This window comes from Conger conger, chromosome 4 (genome assembly GCF_963514075.1).
Source record: "Conger conger chromosome 4, fConCon1.1, whole genome shotgun sequence".
Lineage (NCBI taxonomy): Eukaryota > Metazoa > Chordata > Actinopteri > Anguilliformes > Congridae > Conger > Conger conger.
This window is the reverse complement of record NC_083763.1, coordinates 12,720,254-12,743,320: the sequence shown is the minus strand read 5'-3', so window position 1 is coordinate 12,743,320 and position 23,067 is coordinate 12,720,254. Positions and strand designations below refer to the sequence as shown.

The window sequence follows — 23,067 nt, the reverse complement described above, 5'->3', positions numbered from 1 at the left end:
CAAGCGATCTATCAAACCACATTTGAGCAAATATAAATAACAGGCCAAGACACGTAAGTTAGCCTCGACGCATATAGGCTAGATAGATATGCATATATATGGTAAATTGGAGACCTGCCTATAAATAGGATTGATTGTGTAGCTGCCTAGGTATTGATTTCAGAATTACGTTGGAACGTAGTTCAGGAGGCGTCTTCAGTTCAGCAAAGTTCATCACACGGTTCAGTTAAAGGCAGGCATGGCGCATGCAAACTTTTAACAGCCTGTCAATGTGGGACATTCGTCGCCATGCGGCGGTAACAGTCCGTGAAATCTCACCCTGAATTATGTAAACAACAATACTGAAATCATCAAAAGCGAATGTAGTAAATTAGTCGCTTTAAAAATTAAGCTAATTAACTGCGATATATAGTATAGCTATATTTAAGTTGTTATTTTCATAATTATACGCTTGTTTATGTCACTCCTATGCTGTCTACTTGACACGAGGAAAATGGCAACGTGCGATTGTCACGTGATTACCTTAGAAACACGACTCGAGTCTGGACTCGCTGGTCAGGTAGAGAGGCAGTGTTTTGCAGCCACAGGTAACCTACTAAGAATGGCGTCATTTATTTCTTAAGTCCACGTTTCTTTTGAATCTTTTTTAAAGTGAAGAGGCGTTACCTGGGCTATGAATTGATTTGTTTTTCGATTAAACGGTAGTGCAAGCAAGCGCAACTGACAGGAGTGAGTTCGTCGGTCTTTGTTGGCAGGTAGGTAACATTACCTTCGTTTTGCAAGTCCCTTTTTCCCCCCAAGTGCAACATGCAACGCGTTAGCTTGTCTAACGATCGCGATCTGTTTCTAGCAACTGAAATAAGTTGTTCACGCTGTCATGTTGTATGCTTGCAACAACAACCTAGCTAGCTTAACTAATGAGCTAACGTTATGGCGACATTGGATAAGTTATTTTGTGAAAGTTTTAGGTAGCTAGCAAACTTGCTAATGTGAGAGGGGTCCTGATGTGGGTGTTAGCTAGATAAGTAACAAATTAACGTATAATTATCTAATATGATAAGTGACTAATTATAGGTAGTTCGCTAGTTATCTAACCTTATCTTCGGGCGGACTTTGATCTGAATTCTGCCACTGTGGGTGGTCTGTAGAGTGAATTGATTAGCTAGTCTAACGTTGACAACAGTGCAGTGGTTCTGGCTATGGTTAACTAGCACAATATTAACACGATACAAAAATGAACATAACTAGCTAGGTAATATTTTTATGAGTGATCAACTTCGCAAGGTAGTTTAGCTATCTAATATCTAAAATATAACGTCACACTAGATCACTGACGTAAATACGTTGTAGCCTATGGTTTATTATTTTTAGACTTTGTCTTAATCATGTTTACACATGTATTATGAATGTACGGGAGTACGTACTGCTCTAATTTCAAGCAACTATCTAGCACTGGTTTAGTCTAGCAACCGCTAAATTCATAAGCGTACTGCACCTTATTACGAACAGGCCATTCATCTTAAGTTACTTTGGCTTACTTGAGGGCATTTAAAACAATATTAAATGTTGAATAGGCATCCAGAAGAAGCTAGCATGCATCTTCATTTAAATTAATGGTTTACTAGTGGTATAACTAACCTGATGCCCGAATTGGCAGAATTCGGAATTTGTCAGAATTTGTATTTTTTTCATGTAACGTTGTACTATTTATAAAAATGTTTCTATCTATAGGTGCATTCCCGTCGCACTATCATTGGAATTATTTTATCGGTTAAACATTTTGCATTTTGTACATACGCCTAATGAACCGGGATTAATCCTGCACAAGAGTGTCCAGCCTGGCGCGTAGTAAATCTGACGTAAATGGACTCTCCTCATAAACACAATGTGCTTGTCACGCCACGCAGGAGCAGATAAGCTTCTCCAGAGAGGCTGCCATTTGAGGTTTGAAGTTATTTTCATTTGGCTTTTGGCTCCTGCCGAGACTTGCCTGTTATTTGCGCGAAGACGGTTCATCTGCGCCCTAACAGCACCAAGAGTGTTACCCAGAACCGAGCAATAAAACTCACAGACAGTCACACACACCCCCTTCACGAAATTCACTATTTACTACGCATTGTCCGGACCTTGCTGTCATAATCACCTGTCTTCATCTCGGAATTAAAGTTAGACTTCTGTTTAATGTTATGATACCATTTCACCTTCGCTGGGTAATGTTTGTATTTTTTAACAGCCATCCGGGTGGAGTACTAGAAGCTTTTATGGAATACAAATCATCACTTGACAAATAAGCAAAAGCTCTAAAATGCCTCTATATTTTCATTTATCCTTGTTATCAAAAACATACCCAGTTGATTTTGGTGGGTTTCAGACAAACTCATCCGATTTCTACATAGTAACACTGGTGTATGGAGTGTCAGAGGGGTGACCCTCCCAGCTTCAAATCCCCCAGGACAAAGCATCGCACAGTCACAAAAACACCTTCTCTGGTTAATATTTCACCTCTGGGCTTATTTCCAATTTTCAATCAATTGTCACATTAAAATTGCTTTCTTCCTTATAGGACAATCAATTTAAGGAGTGTTGGAAATGTTAGGTCTTCAGAGACTTCTGTGACAGCCATTTTATTTGTGGGCTACTGTTCTATTTTTAAAAAATGTATAAAGCGCTTTATCCTTCTTGCATTTTACATTTATGGTGCATTAGCATTTTCTCATGTGGTATGATTTGTAAATGAATGTTCTTATTAAAGAAATAATAATGGTCATATATTAACCACTTAAGTATCGCTCCTTTTAGTGAGACGAGCTTAAAAATGAGTATATTTGTTTTCAAAAAGTCAGAATTACTCCAAATATTACTAAAACAAAGTTTCAGAAGCTCAAACATAGTGAAAGTGGAAGCTTTTTTTCTCACTGAAATGATTTTCAGTTTTTGACTGGATACAGATTATTGTGGCTGTGGCTGGTGCACTTAGGAAAACAATGGAGCCAAGTCACAACACTGTCAAGGCAGTTTTCCAAAAAAGAAATTTGGAGATTCCAAACGGACACATAGAGACTAAATTATATTAGGCCATGGGTCTTATGAAGTGTAAAATAGGCTACTGCATTTAGATTCTTTTTTTTGTTGTTGTTGTTATTTAGGGAACTGTGGGCATCTTTTTTTTTTACCGTACATCTACCAATTTTCAAGTCAGAGTTCTTCCCTCTTGGTGGAACACAGAAATTCTTTATTTTATCATTCTGTGAACACAAGTCTAAATTTTAACTGCCACCGTGGTGTTCAGCTGAATATTTCCATAGATTTGCCTAGGCCCGCTTCACCGCTGCCTGTGAAGTGATGAACCAGGACATGTGAGTGTCTGTGTACCGACTGCTCCAAGACTAACCTGGAGCTGCAATTGTGCTAAAATGGAGGTGGTTTGGCCAGGTACACAGTTGAAAAAAACAGTTTTTTAACAAAGTTTCTGAACAAAAACAGAGGATTAATGCAGGAACTCGTACAACCCCTGCTACCTTTGATAAGGTCAACAGTTCTGTGTTGGCTGGAGAATTATGTGTTTAGGAAAGGAATTGCAGGGTTGAAACTGAGTTTTCCAAAGTTTTCCCCCCATATTCTGTTGGTTAGCCATTTTCCTTCTGTGTTTGCAGTGGCCTCTCTCGCTTGTTGTGCACACAGACGATGTACTTTGGACTTTATTTTGTGATAAGGTGCAGAGAGCCTTCCCCTTTGTTCTCATTGCCAGTCAGAGCTGATAATCTCATTTGTATTTAGCACACCGTGTATAGCAGAGCTCAGAGGTTTTTTGGGGCAGCAGTGTAGTATGATGGTTAGGGAATGGGGCTTGAAGCCCACACTAGGACACTGCTGTTGTAGCTGTATACATTATTTTACGATGTAAAAATATGTGTAAGTCTATCTGGATAAGAGTTTCTGCAAAATTTCTGTAATGTAATGTTTATTTGAGACTCCAAATGCAATCAAAAGCCTTGAGTCAAGACTAGATACTGAAACCTTTCTTAGATCTGCACTAAGGAAGCAATTGAACAATTTCTGACTTATCAGAAATTTCTGCATGGTGAAACCAAAATGTTTAAAAATACCCTTAAAAAAAGCTGGGAATCTACACTTCAACCACGTGTGAATTGTTTGATTACAAAGATGAAATTGTAGAGTACAATTAAATAAAAAAATCTTGTGGAGCTCACTGTATAAAGAAAGGCAGAAGGCCCACTTGCAGAATGGACTAATGATCTCATGATCAATGGTGACCATAGGAGGAACCGGGTCAGGATGAGGGGATAGGGGTGTAGCCTTTCTGTGCTGTTCTGTCTTGTTGTGTTTGGTTGCACTTGTCAAACTGGTCCCTGAAGTATTTTTTTGTACATTTATAGTGAGATTTATGGATGTCTGTGCCCCGCAGTATGAAGTATGAAGTGCGGGCTGAAGTTGGAGCAGAAGCTGTCGGTTGGTCCTTTGTTTGACAGTCCCTCACGTATGACTTTCCCCGAGAACGCCCTCATGAGTCCTCATGAGTCAAACAAGGCGTAGCGTTCTGAGGTTCTGAGGTTCTGAGAGATCGTTTCTCAGGAAACTTTTGATTTGAGTTGGTATTCGCCGGGCGACTTGAAGGGAAGTGGGGGGTAAATGACTCCTCATTGATGAATGAAGCTTTCACACGGCACAACTGAAAACTGAAGTTATGGTGAAATGACATTATCTGATGGCCGACCAAATACACGCTTGGCTTGGAATTGCCAAATGAGCGGGCTGCTTTCACACATTTTTAGATTTAAATGATTTTTGATAATGTTTCATTTACATATTTTTAAAAAGAAAAGTCGGTACAAACTTTTGGCAGCAAGTGATTACCATTCAGCCACATCAGTGAGGTGTATTGGACAGATGATAGGGAAAGAGGCGTAGCACTGTAACTACAAAATAAATGCACACGCACGCACACATACACACGCGCACACACACACACACACATACACACACACACGTACATGCACATACACACGCACACACACACATATACATACACATGCACACACACACACACACACGCACACACACGCACATTCACACACGAACACAACTTGAAGAGCCCATTGTCACAGAACTCGCCCAGTTGTATGAGTGAATAGATGTGTTTACTGAAAAGAACTCGGTGTCTAATTTTATGCCAGGCGGTGACAGCAGATCAGGTTTTACTTGTATTTCTTTTTAACGGCACATATCTCCTTTTGCTTGAGCCAATTTCTGATTGGGCGGAACGGGCTGGTCCTCTGCCGACATGGGCAGGGCCCACAAGCTCCATGTCATGCTTTGAAATATTTAGTTACGGTGTAGCTGCCTTATCGTTACGGCCTGACCTCTCCCACGGACCCTGGGGAACGCAACTGGACCGCAACCTAAAACAAGTCGCCACCAAACCGAAAGTCATGATCAAAATACCCACAAAAAAAAAAAAACACATTATGAAAGAATCAAAAGAGGAAAAACTGCAAATAAAACATGTCACAAAACACTAAGTTAAAACTATAAAATACACAGAGGTCTCCGAGGAGTCTCACAAACGGGTCTTAAAAAGGTGCTCTCAAAGAGTGAATATCCAAAGTGTCTCTTAAAACTGCAGAGGCTTCCAGCTTTATTGTTTTGGCTAGGGGGTCTGCCCGCAGCCTAGTGTTGTAGCTGTGATAAGATCCGCACAGCTGTTGGGCCCTTGAGCGAAGCCTCAGCTAAATAACATGAAATGTAATGTAGATGTATACAGCTGCACTCAATTAGCAATTAGGACAATTGACCAATTGGCTGCACCTGTAGAAGCCGGCCACAGGCACTCAGAGACCGCAGCACAAGGGAGCGTAACACTAATGCACACATGCTTGCAAATTCATGGGAATATCATACATTTATGGAATGTATGGAAGTTTAGGAGCAAAAATAAATTGTCTTCACGGTACAGTATGTACAGTATGCAAAACATATTGTGAGAATATGTCATGTTTTTTGATTGACTTGCAAACATTCAATATTTATGGAAACCAGAATTCTTATACGCTAGTTTAAACTTGTATTTGAAGTTGAATGATGACCGTAAGGGTGGGAGCAGCACTCCTGATTCATATCAATCTGAGTCATTCCACGTATCGCTGCTTTTGCTGTACGACGCACCGGAGCCTGAGAATTGCTGTTGATGACGTTCCTTTCCTGCAGTCCTGATTTTTGCAAATCTTAAGGTTAGGAACCGGATCATGATTTATCAGAAGTTGGCTTGGTAGCAGTGTACTTACCTGGAATATGGACAGATTTATGTCACATCAGTGTCAACCTGTCACGATACCCTGAGCCTGACAAGGGAGGTACATTTAGGGTGCCAATCCCTGTCACAATATTCTTTTCAGAGGACATCAACATAACTTAAGGGAAGCAAAGCTGTGCTATTAAATGCATTGTTATCGAACTGCAATTAATTACATTGCATTGCATTGTATTCAGGGGTTCACTCTGGCCCAGATTGTCTGAAACAGTGCATGTTCAGTAGGTGCTGGCAGTCAGGATAAAGAACCCCCCCCCCACTGTAAACATATGACTCATTAAAAGAATGCTCTGTAGTAATAATTATATCTTAACCCATAGTTGTTTTTCTTTCTTTGACTGAGGCAGTTAGCCATCTGTTCGACCAAAGCCGAGGAGAAACATCACAGGGCAGGTTAATTCCAAACACTGTATTTTCCCAACATAACAGAGAGTCGCTCACTGCAAATCAGAGGGTGACTGCAGTATTATAGGACAGCCCGGTAACCATTCTAGCTGTTTGTGTTTTTGTGCTTTGAATTTGGATATGGCCTTTAGTTGGCGAAAAGCGCTGCATTGTTAGTGGTGGACTTTTGTCAGTGTTAGGCCTGTGATCCTCTATACTGCTATGTTTTGTTGTTACTGGGCATATTGAGTAGCACAGCAATTGAGCCGGTAACCCTTAGGTGGTGACCCTAAGATCACAAATATTCTAAACCGAACGTTCTAATGCTGATGTCACAATCTCTACTGGTAACTGAAAGCAATAGAGTTTCTAGAACACTGACTTAGAATTTTGGAAAAACCTTCCAGAAAACCTACTCTTGCAAAGGAGGCAGTTGATCACACTGCTACCTCAGATCTCCTGGGTTCTGGGGTCTGAATTGTTTGCTGATATTTAAGGTAAAAAAGCAAAAAGCCAGCAGACTCTGTGGGCCTCCCAGGCCAGGATTGAGGCTCACTGCAGTAGGCACAAGCTGCATGGAGACCATCAGAACCGCATCCCTGTGGTGTTTTTGCAACATGCTCGATGACAGGGTCGTGTTCTCACCCGACAGCCGAAGGGGCGGTACTTATTGCGAGATCACTGATGGGAAAATGTGCGGATACAGAAACACTGACCAGCTTTTTAAATGTTCCAAAGAACTTTGTTTTAAACGCCATTTTCCAGAAATCCGGTTGCTACAGTGTGTACCCGCATTTCTGTGGAAGGTTACATACTGCAGGCTTTGGGGAAATGCACGCAGTACCTATATTTTCAGAAAAGTCGTTTTGTTTTTTTTTCTGATAGTTTAACACCCAGGAGAATCTGAGGGGCTGTCTGTTTGTCCTGATTTGAATGTGTCCGGTAAAGCAGCCTGTTACCATAATGGCTAGCGGCAGTGCTTCTTCACAGCGTCTCTGCGTGGTAAAACATGTGGAGTGCTCCTGGGCTGCTGACGTGCCTAAGCTTGTGTTCTGCTGTTTGGAGTAATAACATACGGCGGGCATGTGAGCTCCTGAGGTGAGCTTTCGTGAGCGTATCACTGTCGTGCTGAAGACCTGATTTACATTGCAGTGGAGGCTAGGTAGTGTAGGTAGCAGGGCTCAATGCTATTTTTCTTCCAAGGACCACATGTGCAGGGCAGCCCGCTGTACTCACTCATAAGATCTGCACAGCCGTTGGGCCCTTGAGCAAGGCCTTTAACGCTGCATTGCTCCAGGGGGGGATTGTCTCCTGCTTGGTCTAATCAACTGTACACCGCTCTGGATAAGAGTGTCTGCCAAATGCCATTAATGTAATATTAATGTAATTTTAATGTAATGTGCTCCTAATCTGAAAAGTTTAGGACTCCCAATTAGTCCATGTGCTCCTAAATTATTTTTCCCCTGCTGACAATTCCTTGAGCAGCATAGGCTGGTTTAAGTTTTGTTTTTGACACTCTTAGCTGTAGTAGTCAGCCTGTGGAGTCAGCTAGTGGACCATTTGATCACCAGCTTACTCTACCAGCTTTGACCAGCTTTGTCCAGCCGGTGATCAGCTAGAAGTGTCAAAAACACATCTTAAACCATCTGGTCTTGGCTGGAATTTCCAGCAGGTTCCAGTACACACACATACACGTACATACATTTGGGAGAAAATGATGGAAGCACTGTAGAGCCCTGGTTGGTACTAGGCTGGATTACTCACGTCTGAGGTCATTTTACATAGTTTTATGTCCTGCAGATCTATAGAGCAATACAGTACGAATTTCAGTATTTTGAAATCTGTGTTCTGTGCTCATAAACAGAGGCTTAAACCCCTGACGCTTAATCAATTTGTGGGCATACAATCCTTGTATCTCCAAAAATGACAATTTTCAGCACATTACAAAATCATTATTGCAATACAATTAGACATGTTTTAGTTGTATTGTATTTTGAATATACGGTATAAGTCACAGAGCCATGAAACGGTAAAACTACATTGAGGATGATATTAGCGTTCTGTGTACATTCAGGCTGATTAATTTATCCCAAGCAGTCTGAACAGCCTACATATTTTTATTAGGGGCGTAACAATACATTGATCTGGATCGATATATCGGTTCAGAGGGCAACAATCCCATCCAATCCATTCAGCATGTGAAAATCAATGTGTATCACTATGAATCATAGCAAAATCATCCATAATATGATGCTGATATGATGCTCTAGCAATGCTGCCAACATCGTTGTTTACCTTCCTGACTTGACCTCATCATCACCCAAGCTGGTGCTGTTTGTTCATCTCTTAGACATGACTCAAATGGGTTTTTTTGTGTGTGTGTTTGTGTGTGTGTGTGCTTTGTAGCAGGACTGTGTCAGCTAGATCATGTATATTGATAGTTTCTTACTATATCAAATGATATCGTGGCCAAATGTATGATGGTACGAAATGTGAAACCGTTGCCTCAAGAATCAAAATCATACCCTACCGTGTTGCAGACTGCATCCCAAATGTTTATGCGCACAGCCGGATATTTCTAAAGCAGTTCAGGCAAATGCTCTAGCACACAACCGCAGGGCCTCGCCAGGATTTAAGCCTGCAGCCTCTGAGTAACAAGCTTCTAGCCCCTATACTACACTGTCAGTGTCCCAGCTGGATCCCCACATATCACACACAGACAGAGAACCCCGCCCACCAGGTGAACAGTAGCCAATCGGAGTGAGGGAGGAACGTGTCAGACAGATGGGTAAAACAGGTTATGACAGGTTTTGTTCAGGAGTCACATCAGTATATGATTAGTGTCAGCAGTGGGAGACGCAGTACAAAGGAACTGACTGATTGGCAAATGGATTGCCCGTTGTGATGTTCAGTACCTGGCCTGTAGCTTTGTGGCTAATGACTGGGAGCTGGAAGGTTGGTGGTTCAAGCCCCAGTGTAGCCACAATAAGATGTGCACAGCTGCTGGGTTCTTGAGCAAAGCCCTTAACCGTTGCTCCAGAGGGATTTTCCCCTGCTTAGCCTAATCACCTGTAAGTGGCTTTGGATAAAAGCGTCAGCTAAATAACAAAATGATTATTGTGTCTATTCAATATGCTTCCCGGTGCTGGAAATTTGCCATGTTTGTGATGATTTGCTCTGATGCTTCTGTTATTATAACTCAGCAACTGAATGGGCAGGCATCCCATAATTATTGTGTCCCATGAGTATTGACCTACTGTAGCTGTTGTGGATTGTGAGAGAACAGAAGTCCATTTCATCTAATTTTCTTTACTCTCTGGGTCCACTGAAGACAGCAGTTTTATACAGGCAAAGCTGTCCAAAAAGATTCAGCCTAATGTTGATGTTCTTGCTCTCCTAGATGCTGGGATGCTCCATGGTCTCCACGTTTGAGGGCCCAGTTCTCGCATCCCGACAGTGAGAGAATGCTGGGATGGAGTTCCTCCTCGGCTATGGAAGAGGCAGTAACAGCCTTTGCTTCGGAGGTCCGTGCCAACGTTCCCGCTGAATCCGTGACAGAACCCGAGCCCCTTGATTCGCTGGGTCATGCTCCGCGGCTGTGCGTTTCCCGTGCGTTCCCCTCTGCCCGGAGCTCGGACACGCTCCAGTGGACCCCAGCACTGAACCATGTCTCCGCTCGCAGTCCTGTTCCTTCTGTGTGCTCTCCTTCCCGCACCGGCGCTCAGTGAAGGCCCCTCTCCTGGGTGTGAGCCCCGGAAAAGTGTTCCCTATGACAGTAAGCCTTCTCCCTCCCTCCCTCCCTCCCTTCTCTGTATTTAGCCTTTGAAGAGTAGGTTTTTTGGAATGTTCTAGTCAGTGTTCTAGAACTCCATTGTTTTCAATTACCAGTAGCAATTGTTACATCAGCATTAGAATGTCCATTTAAAAACATTCTAGTCACATATTTGTGACCTCACACCTCTTTCTCCCACTTTAGAATATCTAGTCATATTGAGCAGCTACCTTAATCCAATCCCAGGTCAGCACTGACAAACACGTGTGTGATGTACAACCACTGCTTCTGTTCACTCTCACAGACATGAGTCTGAGGAAGACCCTTTGTGTGCAGCATTAGCATGCTGACCATGCGGTCTGTTTTTGTCGGCTTTGTCTGAAAGAATGCAGCGATGTTGCGCATATTGAGATTGGCATAGCGATTTATTTATTTCTTTATTTTGTTCAATACAAACAAAATAAAGTTTTGTGTTTTTACTACCTTTAGGTGGCAGTATCAAGCTGTTTCGACAGGACGGGGTGTGGAACTACACCACCCTGCTTCTGCGAGAGGACCTGGGCCTGCTCTTCCTCGGGGCCCGGGAGGCCATCTTCGCCCTGGACATCGCTGACATCACCAGCAAGAAGGCCCAGGTGCAGTGAGCTCGGTGCTGTCTGGGATTTTGCCTGTATGCAAATGCATCCCAGTGCTGCCCTGGATTTTGCCTGTTTGAAAATTGCGTCCCAGCGGCCGTCTGAACTACAGTTCTCTCCCTGCAGGTTGACTGGCAAGTCACAGCGGACAAGCAGAAAGAGTGCACTTATAAAGGAAAAAATGCAGAGGTGAGTGTGTGTGTGTGTGTGTGTGTGTGTGTGTGTGTGTGTGTGTGTGTGTATGTACAGTGTGTTTGGTGTATGAAGGGGTAGTGTGGTTATTGTGCATGCATCTGTGTTTAATATTTTATACATTAATTATATACAAGCCTGCAAATTTGCATTGCCTCCACACAGTTCCCTGAAATTATCTGAATTGTTAAATTAATATCTTTCTGTTGCCGTGCTGTGGCCCTTCTACAGAGAACAGCACAAGGCCTTGCTTATCTCAACCACCGCAAAATGCACATAACATTCAGAATGTTCAGAGACTTACACACCCAGTATGTTTTACTCTGGTTGTAGTTTTCTGCAGGACTGTGAGTATAATGGTCACTTATAAACTGAGGGTTGACGTGGGGCGGCCTGTAGCGGAGTGGTTAAGGTACATGACTGGTACCCACAAGGTCGGCGGTTCGATCCCCGGTGTAGCCACAATAACATCCGCACAGCCGTTTGGCCCTTGAGCAAGGCCCTTAACCCTGCATTGCACCAGGGGAGGATTGTCTCCTGCTTAGTCTAATCAACTGTACGTCGCTCTGGATAAGAGCATCTGCCAAATGCCATTAATGTAATGTAATGTAATGTGTCTGCACCTTGTTCTAGACTGACTGCAGAAACTACATCCGGGTCCTGCAGAAAGTGGATGACGACATCATGTATGTGTGTGGAACCAACGCGTTCAGCCCCACCTGTACGTACATGGTGAGTGTAGCGTGGCCATGGCAACGGTCTGTCACCCCTGAGCAAAGGTAACTGTGTTAAAGAGTAACTGCACTCGCTGTTTCAGCCTGCCTTTGCCTTCTACACAGTTTTCAAAAAATGCTTTCTGGGGCGGGTGGAGTATTTGCACCCAGTGTTCTCTAACCAATCAGGTGCCGGCGGCGGTCTGTTGTTATCGATCGACGAGCCGTTAAATGGATGAATTCGTGTCAAACAATTTTCCGACTGGATGTCTGATTGACATCTGTGTATGACGTGAGGATTCGGGCGGGGTCAGAGTGCGCTGCAGATCGCATTTTTCAAACTTTATATGCAGCAGAACACGCTTTTTCGACTAGTTTTTTAAGCCAAAATTATATTCTTTCATAAATGTTGAGATAAGGGCATGGATCAAAATGTTTCACTATAAAGTAGGCGCACAAACACGTTTACAGCTAAGAAAAGGTGGATCTAGGGTGTAAATACCTTTAATAGCGCAGAGAAAAGGCTCTGTGTTACAAACACAGTTACATGGACTCTTCACCGGTTGCTTAAACAGGGAAGTGCATGGCTGGCATTTGCATGTGGGGACCCGTGTCTGATTTCCCTCTGATTTGACTGCAAATCCGAAGTTTGACTGTGGTTTTATGGATGTTACACTTAGAATACAGACTAATAATGCGCTTGTTAGCAAACAAATTAATGGCAAACAAAACAAATCCTTTTGCCTGTGCTGTATTATGCCGGAGTGTGATGTTGGCTCAGCCATGCAGAAAAGTTTTGGGTAACGATTTATTTTACAGCTGGTTAATTACCTAGTTTTTACTGGGTAGATACACAGCTACTTTTAATTATTAGGCAAGTACTTTGATATCATTGATAAGTAGTACTATGAAACAAAGGCAGTAAGTACCATATTTAAGTGCTATAAGTAAATTTTGCAGCATGTTTCATAGTACCTACCTCTGAGATTGAAATAGTTACTAATAAAGTACCTGGTATTTAACCAGTAAATACTAGGTAATTAAGGGGTTGTAAAATAAAGCATTAGCAAGTTTTGCAGTTTTATGGTGGTTTTGTTGTGAAATGTACACACGTTCTAGTACACTTTTAGGCTTTATACAGAAATGCTCATATAATGTTAAATGCTCAACAGCGCAACATTTGATATAATTTACAAAAACCTAGCTGCTGAACAAATTTTTTATTTAGCTAGCAGGCTCTAACTGTGAAGCAAAGGCTACTGATCCTGTTTAGACTGGGCCGGATTGTTGGTGGGTTGTATTTAGACCTCTGGGTGGATATGTCTGCCGTTTGAAGCCACAACATTTGCATATTTAATAGAATTACGCTGAAGGACGGCTGGAGCTTGACGAAAGACAGGAGGAGGGAAAAGGCCAGTGCCCGTTCGACCCATTCCAGAGGCACTTCTCCGTCATGATAGGTGCGTACCGCCTTTTAACCCTTTACGGCGTGAGGTCACAGACATGTGATTAGAATGTTATCAACTAAACATTCTACTGCTGATGTCACAATCACTACTGGTAACTGAAAGCAATGGAGTTCTAGAACACTGACTTAGAAAAAAAAAACCTTCTGTTCAAAGGGTTAACACTGTGATGGGAGTAGGCATGGGCACTGCATGGGGGTGGGGGGGGGTTAGGACGATTTAAAAACGTTTGCCGTAGTTGTGTAGGGATGGAGATCTTTTCACAGGGCCCAAAATCCCTGGCGCCACCCCTTGGAGTAGGTGGCCTTGTCAGATGACCCTAAGTAGCAGTGTTTTTAAACGGAAGGGCTGTAGAGTCAGCCTTTCCATCGGCTACTGTTGCTACCTCTGGCAAACAAGAGCAGTTAGTGGAGAACTGAGTGTAGCTGATTGCAAAGTGCTGAGTGATGGTACTGTGCGCAGTAAGGTCACACTATGTGTGCGTTGCCTGCAGATGTATCAGAAGTGGTTTGGCGTTATTTATCGACTCTTTGATCTTAAGAGTTCAGTTTATGTTAGCCTGCAGTTTGAAGTCCTGTCAGTTTAGAAAACACAGGGTAGGTTATTGCTGTCTACTACCTCTGCATTAAATGTGGTTTGTCTTGTCTTCAAAGGGTATACCTGTTGATCCAGATGAAAAGGGGTTTTAAAAAATGAGACTGCTGCCATTAATCTGTTAACAAAAACACTAGTTTGATTAAATGTTTGTAGTGTTTTATGTACAGTACAGCTGTAGAATAGAAATCCATCATACTCAAGTTGTGTTGAGACCAGATCTGGGTCAAATTGTACGTATTTGTTTTGGATTCAAATACTTTTCCGTGCGCGATTGATCTTGCCTGGTGCAACTGAGCCAACCAAGAGGATCAGAAGGCGGGGTTTGCATTTTCGAGAGTATTTCATTGGTTCCAATGACAGGCATTAGGGAGCATTTGAATCCAAAACAATTACTTAATTGACCCAGGTCTGTTTGTTGCTGTGTTCCGTTTAGATTGTGCTCTTGCTGTGTTTAATTTAGACTCTGTGCTCTTGCTTGTTTAGTTTAGACTGTGTTTACACTGTACTCTTGCTGTGTTTAGACTCTGTGCTCTTGCTGTGCTTAGTTTAGACTGTACTCTTGCTGTGTTTAGTTTAGACTCTGTGCTCTTGCTGTGTTTAGTTTAGACTCTGTGCTCTTGCTTGTTTAGTTTAGACTGTGTTTACACTGTACTCTTGCTGTGTTTAGACTCTGTGCTCTTGCTGTGCTTAGTTTAGACTGTACTCTTGCTGTGTTTAGTTTAGACTCTGTGCTCTTGCTGTGCTTAGTTTAGACTGTACGCTTGCTGTGTTTAGTTTAGACTCTGTGCTCTTGCTCTGTTTAGTTTAGACTGTGTTTAGACTCTGTACTCTTGCTGTGTTTAGTTTAGACTCTGTGCTCTTGCTGTGTTCAGTTTAGACTGTGCTCTTGCTGTGTTCAGTTTAGACCGTGCTCTTGCTGTGTGGAGGCTGTGTCCCTCTGATCCTGTACCCTGTGTCTCTCAGATGGGATCCTGTACTCGGCCACCACAAACAACTTCCTGGGCTCTGAGCCCGTGGTGCTGCGGAGCTCTGCCACTGCGATACGAACAGAGTTCAAGAGCTCCTGGCTCAACGGTCAGAAGACTCTCTCTCTCAATCTCCATCTCAATCTCTCACTCTCTCACAAAATCTCTCTCTGACAATTTCTCTCTCTCAATCTCAGTTCAACATAGTTCCCAGAAATACGACTTTTTACAAATGGAGTGTTTTGTTTTGAAGCTGACCTCCTGATTTCAGAGCCCGTCTTTGTGCACATGGACGTGGTTCGGGAGAGCGAAGGCAGTCCGGAGGGGGATGACGACAAGGTCTACATGTTCTTCAACGAGAACGCGGTGGAGTACGACTTCCCCAATAAGCTCATGGTGTCCCGCGTCGCCCGTGTGTGCAAGGTAACCCCGCGGCTCACAGTGGGTCACGGCTCCCTGGTTCATTCAGCTGTACTGATACGGCCACGGCTGGCGGTAGTGACACAGCCCCCCTCCCTTCGTGCAGGGGGACATCGGTGGCCAGAGGACTCTGCAGAAGAGGTGGACCACCTTCCTGAAGGCCCGTCTGGACTGCCCTGTCCCAGAGCCCAGCCTCCCGTACATCGTCCAAGATGTCTTCCTGCTGCAGCACAGCGACTGGAGGGAGAGCTTCTTCTACGCGGTGTTCACCCCGCAGTGAGTTATCGGAGCCAAAATGGCGGCTCCTCATACGCAGTTTCCCTGAATCACAGGAAATGTTGTATTTGAGATGCGCAACTAGGACCGTACTAGTACTGATCTAGGATCTGGTTTCCTCTGTGCATATCCAACCATTTTAATTGTGAGCTAAAAAGCAAGTGGATATGACATCAGTACTCTTACTATGAGACAGTTTGTGAATACCGGGCCCTTTTTTTTCTTTTTTGGGCCATTTAAAATAACAAGTGAGGCAACCAACAACTGAACATTATGTGCACCGTGTCTAATATTAAACATTGGCCAATGCATACATATTATTGCGTAATTATTATATAATAATTATGTTTCAGGCAGCAGTATGTTCCTGCTGTAGTCTGTAGAAGGCATGATGTTGAGCAGGTCTTGTGCAATTGTGGTTGAATAATTATTCTGCTCTACCCTTACTGACGATTTTAAAAGAACAGTATCATTATAGGAGACTCATTTTAAAAGGACACTGTAAAAAAACACAATAAGCAGTGTTTCAAAGTAGATCTGTCTTTCATGTACTGTAAAAGCGTATTTTGGTTAGTAGAAGGATTCATAAAAAAATCCTGAAATTTCTCAGGAGCATTTCAAATTCTTAAAAAATGTGTACCACTTGAGTCTGGTCATGCAGTAGGTCAAATCAAGTCCTTGTGTAAGAGGATTATATGATATGAATGTTTGCAGTATTGCATAGGAATGCTACAGATGTAGCTGCTGTGGGAAGAGCCTGTAAATAATGGGGTGGTCTGCCTTTTTTGTGCGGCAGGGGCTCCTCCAACCTGTCGGCGGTGTGTGCGTACAGCGTGACCGGCATCGGGGACGTGTTCTCCGAGGGGCGGTACAAGACGGCGGTCACCGTGGAGACGTCTCACGTGATGTGGGTGATGTACAGCGGAGAATTGCCCGTCCCCCGCCCAGGCGCGGTGAGTCATCCTTTCTGTTCCCACTCCGACCTAGGGATGTTACAAACAGAGTTACGCAAGCGATTAAATTATTGTTTTCGAGCGCTGGAACAATGGCTGTTTGGGGATTGTCGCTTTTGTTTGACGCAGCGTGACGGGTAATTCCGCATTGTTCAGAAAACACAGTGGGGGATATCTCATGCGTGAAATTTAGAGTAATTCGGCTACACGCATTTGCTGTGGCACAAACGCAGTGAAGATGTTCTTAAAATTTTCGAAACCATTTTTTTTTTTTTTTTTATTGCGAAACTAAAACCGAAAACAAATGATCGCATTGCATTGGCTTTGTTCTTAACTGAACTGTTCTTCTATTGCTGATGCAACAATCCATCTTGGTAATTGAACGCAATGGAGTTCTGGAACATTGGCTTAGAATTTCGAAAAAGCGTTCCAATTAACGTACAATTTAGCAGGGAGCTTAAATTGCCTACTTATTAGGCGTGTTATGATGTAAACGGTTGAGGCTCGGGAGTGAGCTAATGTGTTTGTGTGCTTCGGTTTGTGGTGCAGTGCATTACCGATGCGACGAGGAAACGGGGCATTCAGAGCTCCATGGATCTGCCAGATAAGACCCTGCAGTTTGTGAGGGACCGGCCCCTCATGGACGAGGCCGTGAGGCCCCTGAACGGGGAGCCCCGGCTCCTGAAGAGGGGCCCGCTCTTCACCCGAATCGTTGTGGACCGCGTGACGGCCCTGGACGGGGGCAGCCATGACGTCATGTTCATCGGCACAGGTGCGCTATCCCGGAACGCTCCAGTCGGCTCCTGGAACAATAACGTGATGTCACAGTTTGGGCTATTCTCTGTAGAGCTAAGAACTAAGGAGGCAAGAACCGCTTTCATTCTACGTGCTCCTTGATCAAGAACTATAGTCATGCTCCTCGGTCATGAACTGCAGTCGATCAGAAAATACATTTTCCCCACTTCGCTTAATTCAGGGACGTGTTAAATAATAATTTTCTGTTTCTGTTATCCTGATAGTTTTGTCTGAAATTGTTAACTCTACTGTCATGCTCGATGTCTCTTGCAAAAGTGACTTTCATCTCAAACACTTTCCAGGTTCAATAAAACGGTTAAAAATGGTTAAAACGTATACATACTGTTTATGTACACAACTTTATCATCTGAAGGGTTACCCCTGGTCAAGTATCCCTCATATATCACTTCCATCATCTAGAACTTTTATTTTGATGTTGTAGCATTTTAACATATCTCTTGTAATCATTTCTCTTTTATAGTTATGACATGCCATAACTTTAGCCACCTATGCTTACTGTGTGAACTAGACTTGATGTTTATGGCTACGGATGCCTCTGTAGTTGCTCCAATGACCTTGGTACATAATGATTTATTGTACGTCGCTTAGGATAAAAGCGCCTGCCGAATGTAATGTAATGTAATTGAACAATCATCCAGCTACATCCAGGGGGTACTGTGGAGCAGGGCAGTGACAGTGTGTCTGCTGGCTCGTCCGCAGAGAACGGGTTTGTGCAGAAAGCTGTGAACTACAATGGCGAGATGTTCATCATTGAAGAGGTGCAGCTGCTTCCTGTCCCGGAGCCAATCAAAACCCTCCGGCTCTCTAACGCCATGGTAACCCCCCAATCAGCTGTCTGAGCACTTTCAGTAGCGGCTGAGATACGGGCCTGTATTCACAAAGTGCTGCATAATGCAGATTTTCTGAGAATTTTTTGTTCACACTGGATATGGTTATGATATGGACAGGGAAAAAGTGATACAGCAGTACTACTCTCAAATTAATTTGGTACCTGATCTCTAACCAATTGTGCTCAGGAACTGAGTACTGAAAACACTCTTGCTCATGTAGTCAGTACAGCTCTAAGTAGGGTCCATTCCGGTTTTATTATGCATTACGATTGTTTTCATTTTCTGACCTCCAGTTGTTGCGCAAGCACATGAAGCAATGAAGTGTTTGGTTTTTGAGAAGGGCTTATCTTTTTGAGAATCGTATAAACACTGACGACTGAACACTGACTAATATGAGCGCCCCCTAGTGTCGAAGATGTGCATTTCAGTATCATGTGTATGAAAACACAGATTATGAAAGAGCATTTAATTTTACCATGAAAGAGTTCACATTTACACTGTTTCCACATATTAACTGCTTACCACCACCCATAGAATGTGGAATGTGCCAGGTTCTGCCTTCATGTGAACTTTCTCTGCTGTAAATTTACCAAAATAAATGTTTAGGGTGGAGTCTCTCCATTAGTTAGTGGATATTTTTAACTTTTTTTAACTACCTCAGATATCAACGTCATAGGCTTAATTATGTTTTTTTGTAGTGTTTTATGGATTTGTATGAAGCGAAGATGCGTTTCACTGCATCTGTGGATCTTTGTGTTGTTGTTGCTTCAGGGCCAGCTGTACGCGGGAACAGAGACCGCCGTGGTGCAGATGGCGTTGAGCGAGTGCGGTCGCTACAGCTCCTGCCAGGACTGCGTGCTCGCCAGAGACCCCTACTGCGCCTGGGATGCTACTGCAGCTCTCTGTGCTGCTGTGTCCAGCCTGGACTCCACCTCAGACAGGTGCCCTGCACAGGCTGTGCCTATGACTGTCAATCCGACCTGGCCGCATTGGCCTCTGGGAGATGTAGTGTTTCAGGGAGACAGTGGAACATTCATTATATGAACCTCCTCTGGGAGATTTACTATCTGAGGGATAAATTCAGGAGCCACTCATATGACCTGCGGTTGACAACATGTCAACAGACTGTGTTTAGTTTATGGGGCTAATTAACATGGATGCTGAGTTTCATTACTGGGAAATTAATGTTCATCGTTCATTATTAACCCTTTGAGGAGTCATTTTTTTATGGACTATGGAAGCAAACTCTAGAAGGATAATAAAGAATCTAATCTAATCTAATCTGATCCAATCGTACCACTCTGTTTCAGGTCCCTGATCCAGGATTTGATCAATGGGGATGAATCTCTATGCCCAGACTCAGGTAAATCCGCAAATCAAATGTGACCTTTCGCATGTTTTTCCAGCATTGTGCAAATATATTTTGGAAACAAAGTACTAGAAATAAAATTTCCCCCTGATTTTAGTCCCTGCTACTTTAGGTGCATGAGCAACATTATTATTCAGTGGAAATATTCAGTGGATTATTGTAATCCAGGGTTATAGCTACAGCTAATGCTGCGCACTGTACATTAAAAGCCAGTGCTTTGTGTTTGCATTGCAGAGAGTGTGGAGCCCCAGAGCTACACGCTAATCCCAGGGAACAACATCCTCCTGCAGTGCCGGCCCGACTCCAACCTGGCCCAGGTGCGCTGGCTCTATGACGGCCAGCCGCTGGACCCCTCCGACGGGAAGTACTTCCTGTACCGCGAGGGCCTGCTGATCCGCGACGCCTCCGAGGGCGACTCCGGCCAGTACACCTGCCAGTCCGTGGAGCGGGTCGGAGGGAACCGGCACACCAGAACTGTGGCGGTGTACCAGCTGCAGCCGGGAGGCGGAGACGGGGAGTTCCCCTCGACAGAGACCGCGCCCACGGAGGCCCCGGCCCCATCCCCAACGGCGACCCCCATAGAGCCCTCAACCACGACCGGAACGCTGGGGGAGGATTCCACCTTTCTTTCTCAGTCGAGGAGTGAACAGGGCAAGATCGTAGCCTTGCAGGTGGCTGTGGCCTTGCTGTCGATTCTTCTGGTCGCCCTGGTGACCTGGAACGTGTGTCACGGACATTTCCCTTTCCTGGGACGGTACGCACCCAAGGCGCTGAGGAGCCCCGGGATCCGGCAGGTGCAGAGCCCACCTCCAGACTTCACCTGCCACCAGGTGCCCTTCCAGACCAAGGTGGCGGCCGAGAGCAAGATGCTGGTGGCTCCGGCAAACTGCAACGCTGGCAACAACCACGCGGGCGACGAGCTGACCACCAATCACACCCTGTCTCCCAGGGTCCCTGCTTCCATTGACGTCTTCCAATTCATTAACGACGAGTCCGAGATCTGAGCCCCTCCCGGTGGACTGTTTTCAGGAAAAAGGGCAGCTGATTTTAAAACTGTGTGTTATCATTTCACGTGCGGTGCGATGAGGTTCCCTTGGGTCGTTTGGGAAAACCAGCTCGCTGTTTAAAGTGGGGTGGGTTTGCCAATGGAAGGCACCCGTCCTTCTGGGCCAGATGGAATTCTCCAGGGTACTGAGGGGATACTGTGCTGGAGGATGGTGTTTTCCAAACTATCTTTGCCTCGGTCTTCCCATAATACAAAGTGGCACATTGGCACCTTTACTACCACACACACACACACACACACACACACACACACACACTTGGACATGTACACACCCTGCACACTGAATTCACAGTTTGTTGTTATTGAATGTATTTTTTCACATCAAAGGAGAACCTTACTGTAATGCTGCAAAAAGATAACTTGTGGTACCAAATGCTTTTTTTTAAACTTGTGAAACATTGTGAAAGTGTGTTCTTGTGATTTTTTTCTGAAGAGGTAAATGTGCTTCAACAAATTAATCCATTCAAATAGAGGTTTGAGCTTCAGCAGTCTGTCAACTGGCATGCCCCTATGATAAGGCATCCAAGTATATCCCCTTAAGCCTATGTGTCAGACAGTAAAAGCTACCTGTCAGTCATATCACGCTATGTCTGAGCGTAATGTAATGAGAATTCCAGACACAGGCGATTACGCGTCTCAAATAAAAAATTTTAAAGTTTAAAGGTAGCGTAGGTGGTTGTAATCTGAAGGTGTAATTAAAGCGATGTGCACTTGGACATGTCATAGCTAGGGTATATTTTCCAATAGGCCGCCTACCAACTGTATCTTATACGATTAAAAACAAAAACATAGCCATGTCGTAAATCTGACGCGGCAATGTGATGCCCTATTCTTCGGTTCCAATTTGTCCTGACTGGCAGGATGTCAATCATATACGAGGCTTGGTGTTAACAGTCTGTTTTTCGTATCTTACACCTGGATAACTTTTTGTCCGTGTGGATGTATCATCTATCTGTATGAGTAGATGAGTCGAGCTTACCAACCGTTGTCGACTTAGACAAAAAAAATGTAGATGGAAAAAAATCGCTCTGTTCCTAATTTACAGTAACAGTTTGATTGTCCAGGTAATGTTAATATAGCTAGGCTAAAAACAAAACGCCAAATTCAGTGTACTAGCAAACTTAAGAATGTTGTGCATTTGACATTTTGTTAAACTAGTAACGCTTAACCTTCTAGAAAACCAGCTGTGCCATTTGTGAGCTAGCAGTAGCAGGTGCCAAAATTGTAACTTGTTGCTACCTAGCTGTGCTATCGCCTGTACTTGGCACGGCAACCCTACCAAACATAAAAACTTAAGATGTAAAATAGGGTACAGCATTTAAATATTTTATTCGAAGAATGGTTTATGAGCTATTTCGTAGGATAGCACGGTAAACTTTTGTTAGCTAAACTAAACTGTACGTTATAATTTTCAGTGCAGCTTGTTACAGACATTTTTTAAAAGGATGGCTTGCATAGGAACAGTAACTATGGGGAGCCGCGTCTCGCTCTGTGACATAACCACCTGACGTAGGGAATACAGAATTATCACGCTGTCCAAAATTGGACGATTTCGTTTGGAGCTTGAAGAGAAAAAAGGTATGTATTTAGATGAACCGATTATTAAGGCTTTGAAATGTAATTGAGTTATTTTCTGGAAGTGTTTGAAATCGGTAGTTGTCGGTTCCTTTTTTAAAGTGTTTGAACTGTATTAGAAAAAGTAGGGTATTTGCTTTTAAGTAATTGTTTGTTCAGCACTAGGCCGACTGGAAAATGAATCAAATGTTGCATTGCTATTTTCAAACACCTGTGTATTTTACAACGGACTGGTTATCGAAGTGGTGTTGAATAAGACACTGCCTTGAATTTATCAGTACATTATTGTTTGATTATTCGAATTTATTTATAAATCAGGCTACAAAGTAATGAAGGCAAGCCACTAACAGGAAGCATTTTAAAGTGGTCTATGATGGTCCTGGCCTTCTCTTGACCCATTCATTCAAATAGTCTTGTCAAATATTGTTATAAGACTGTCATGAATTAAGCTTAGATTAAGCATCTTAATTATATTAAGCAACTGCAAAAGAAATGTATTGGTATTAAGCCTGTTGTTAAATAGTTGATATAAGAGTTTATATCAAATAAGAGTCTATATCAAATCCCAAAAAATGCAGATGCACACTGTCAAATTGGCAGACAAAAAAAGAAAACAGAAATTAAGGGCACACACTGAAATTATGTTCATTATTAATTTTAATTTGAACAAATTTTAATTTTCACAAATATCACAGAGGTTTTTTGGTTTG

At 43.3% G+C, this 23,067-nt stretch overlaps 1 protein-coding gene across 1 annotated transcript; it reads left to right on the top strand.

The window, feature by feature from the left end:
- Positions 1-503: 503 nt before the first annotated feature.
- Positions 504-21,188, top strand: LOC133126087 (semaphorin-4E-like). Its single transcript, XM_061237911.1, has 15 exons — positions 504-755; positions 10,113-10,487; positions 10,974-11,119; positions 11,246-11,308; positions 11,945-12,043; positions 13,385-13,484; positions 15,051-15,161; positions 15,324-15,475; positions 15,579-15,748; positions 16,545-16,701; positions 17,251-17,473; positions 18,217-18,332; positions 19,119-19,288; positions 19,658-19,710; positions 19,951-21,188. Exons 2-15 carry the CDS (start codon positions 10,379-10,381, stop codon positions 20,718-20,720), a joined length of 2,439 nt encoding a protein of 812 aa, XP_061093895.1. The 5' UTR covers positions 504-755; positions 10,113-10,378; the 3' UTR covers positions 20,721-21,188.
- Positions 21,189-23,067: the final 1,879 nt, after the last annotated feature.

What these genes read in the sequence shown, in the direction of transcription:
- LOC133126087 (XM_061237911.1), top strand. Translation starts at nt 10,379, where the DNA reads ATGTCTCCGCTCGCAGTCCTGTTCCTTCTGTGTGCTCTCCTTCCCGCA. An exon ending in CCGTCCCCCGCCCAGGCGCG is followed by an intron (nt 16,702 to 17,250) that starts GTGAGTCATCCT and finishes TTTGTGGTGCAG; the next exon opens with TGCATTACCGATGCGACGAG. An exon ending in ATCTCTATGCCCAGACTCAG is followed by an intron (nt 19,711 to 19,950) that starts GTAAATCCGCAA and finishes TTTGCATTGCAG; the next exon opens with AGAGTGTGGAGCCCCAGAGC.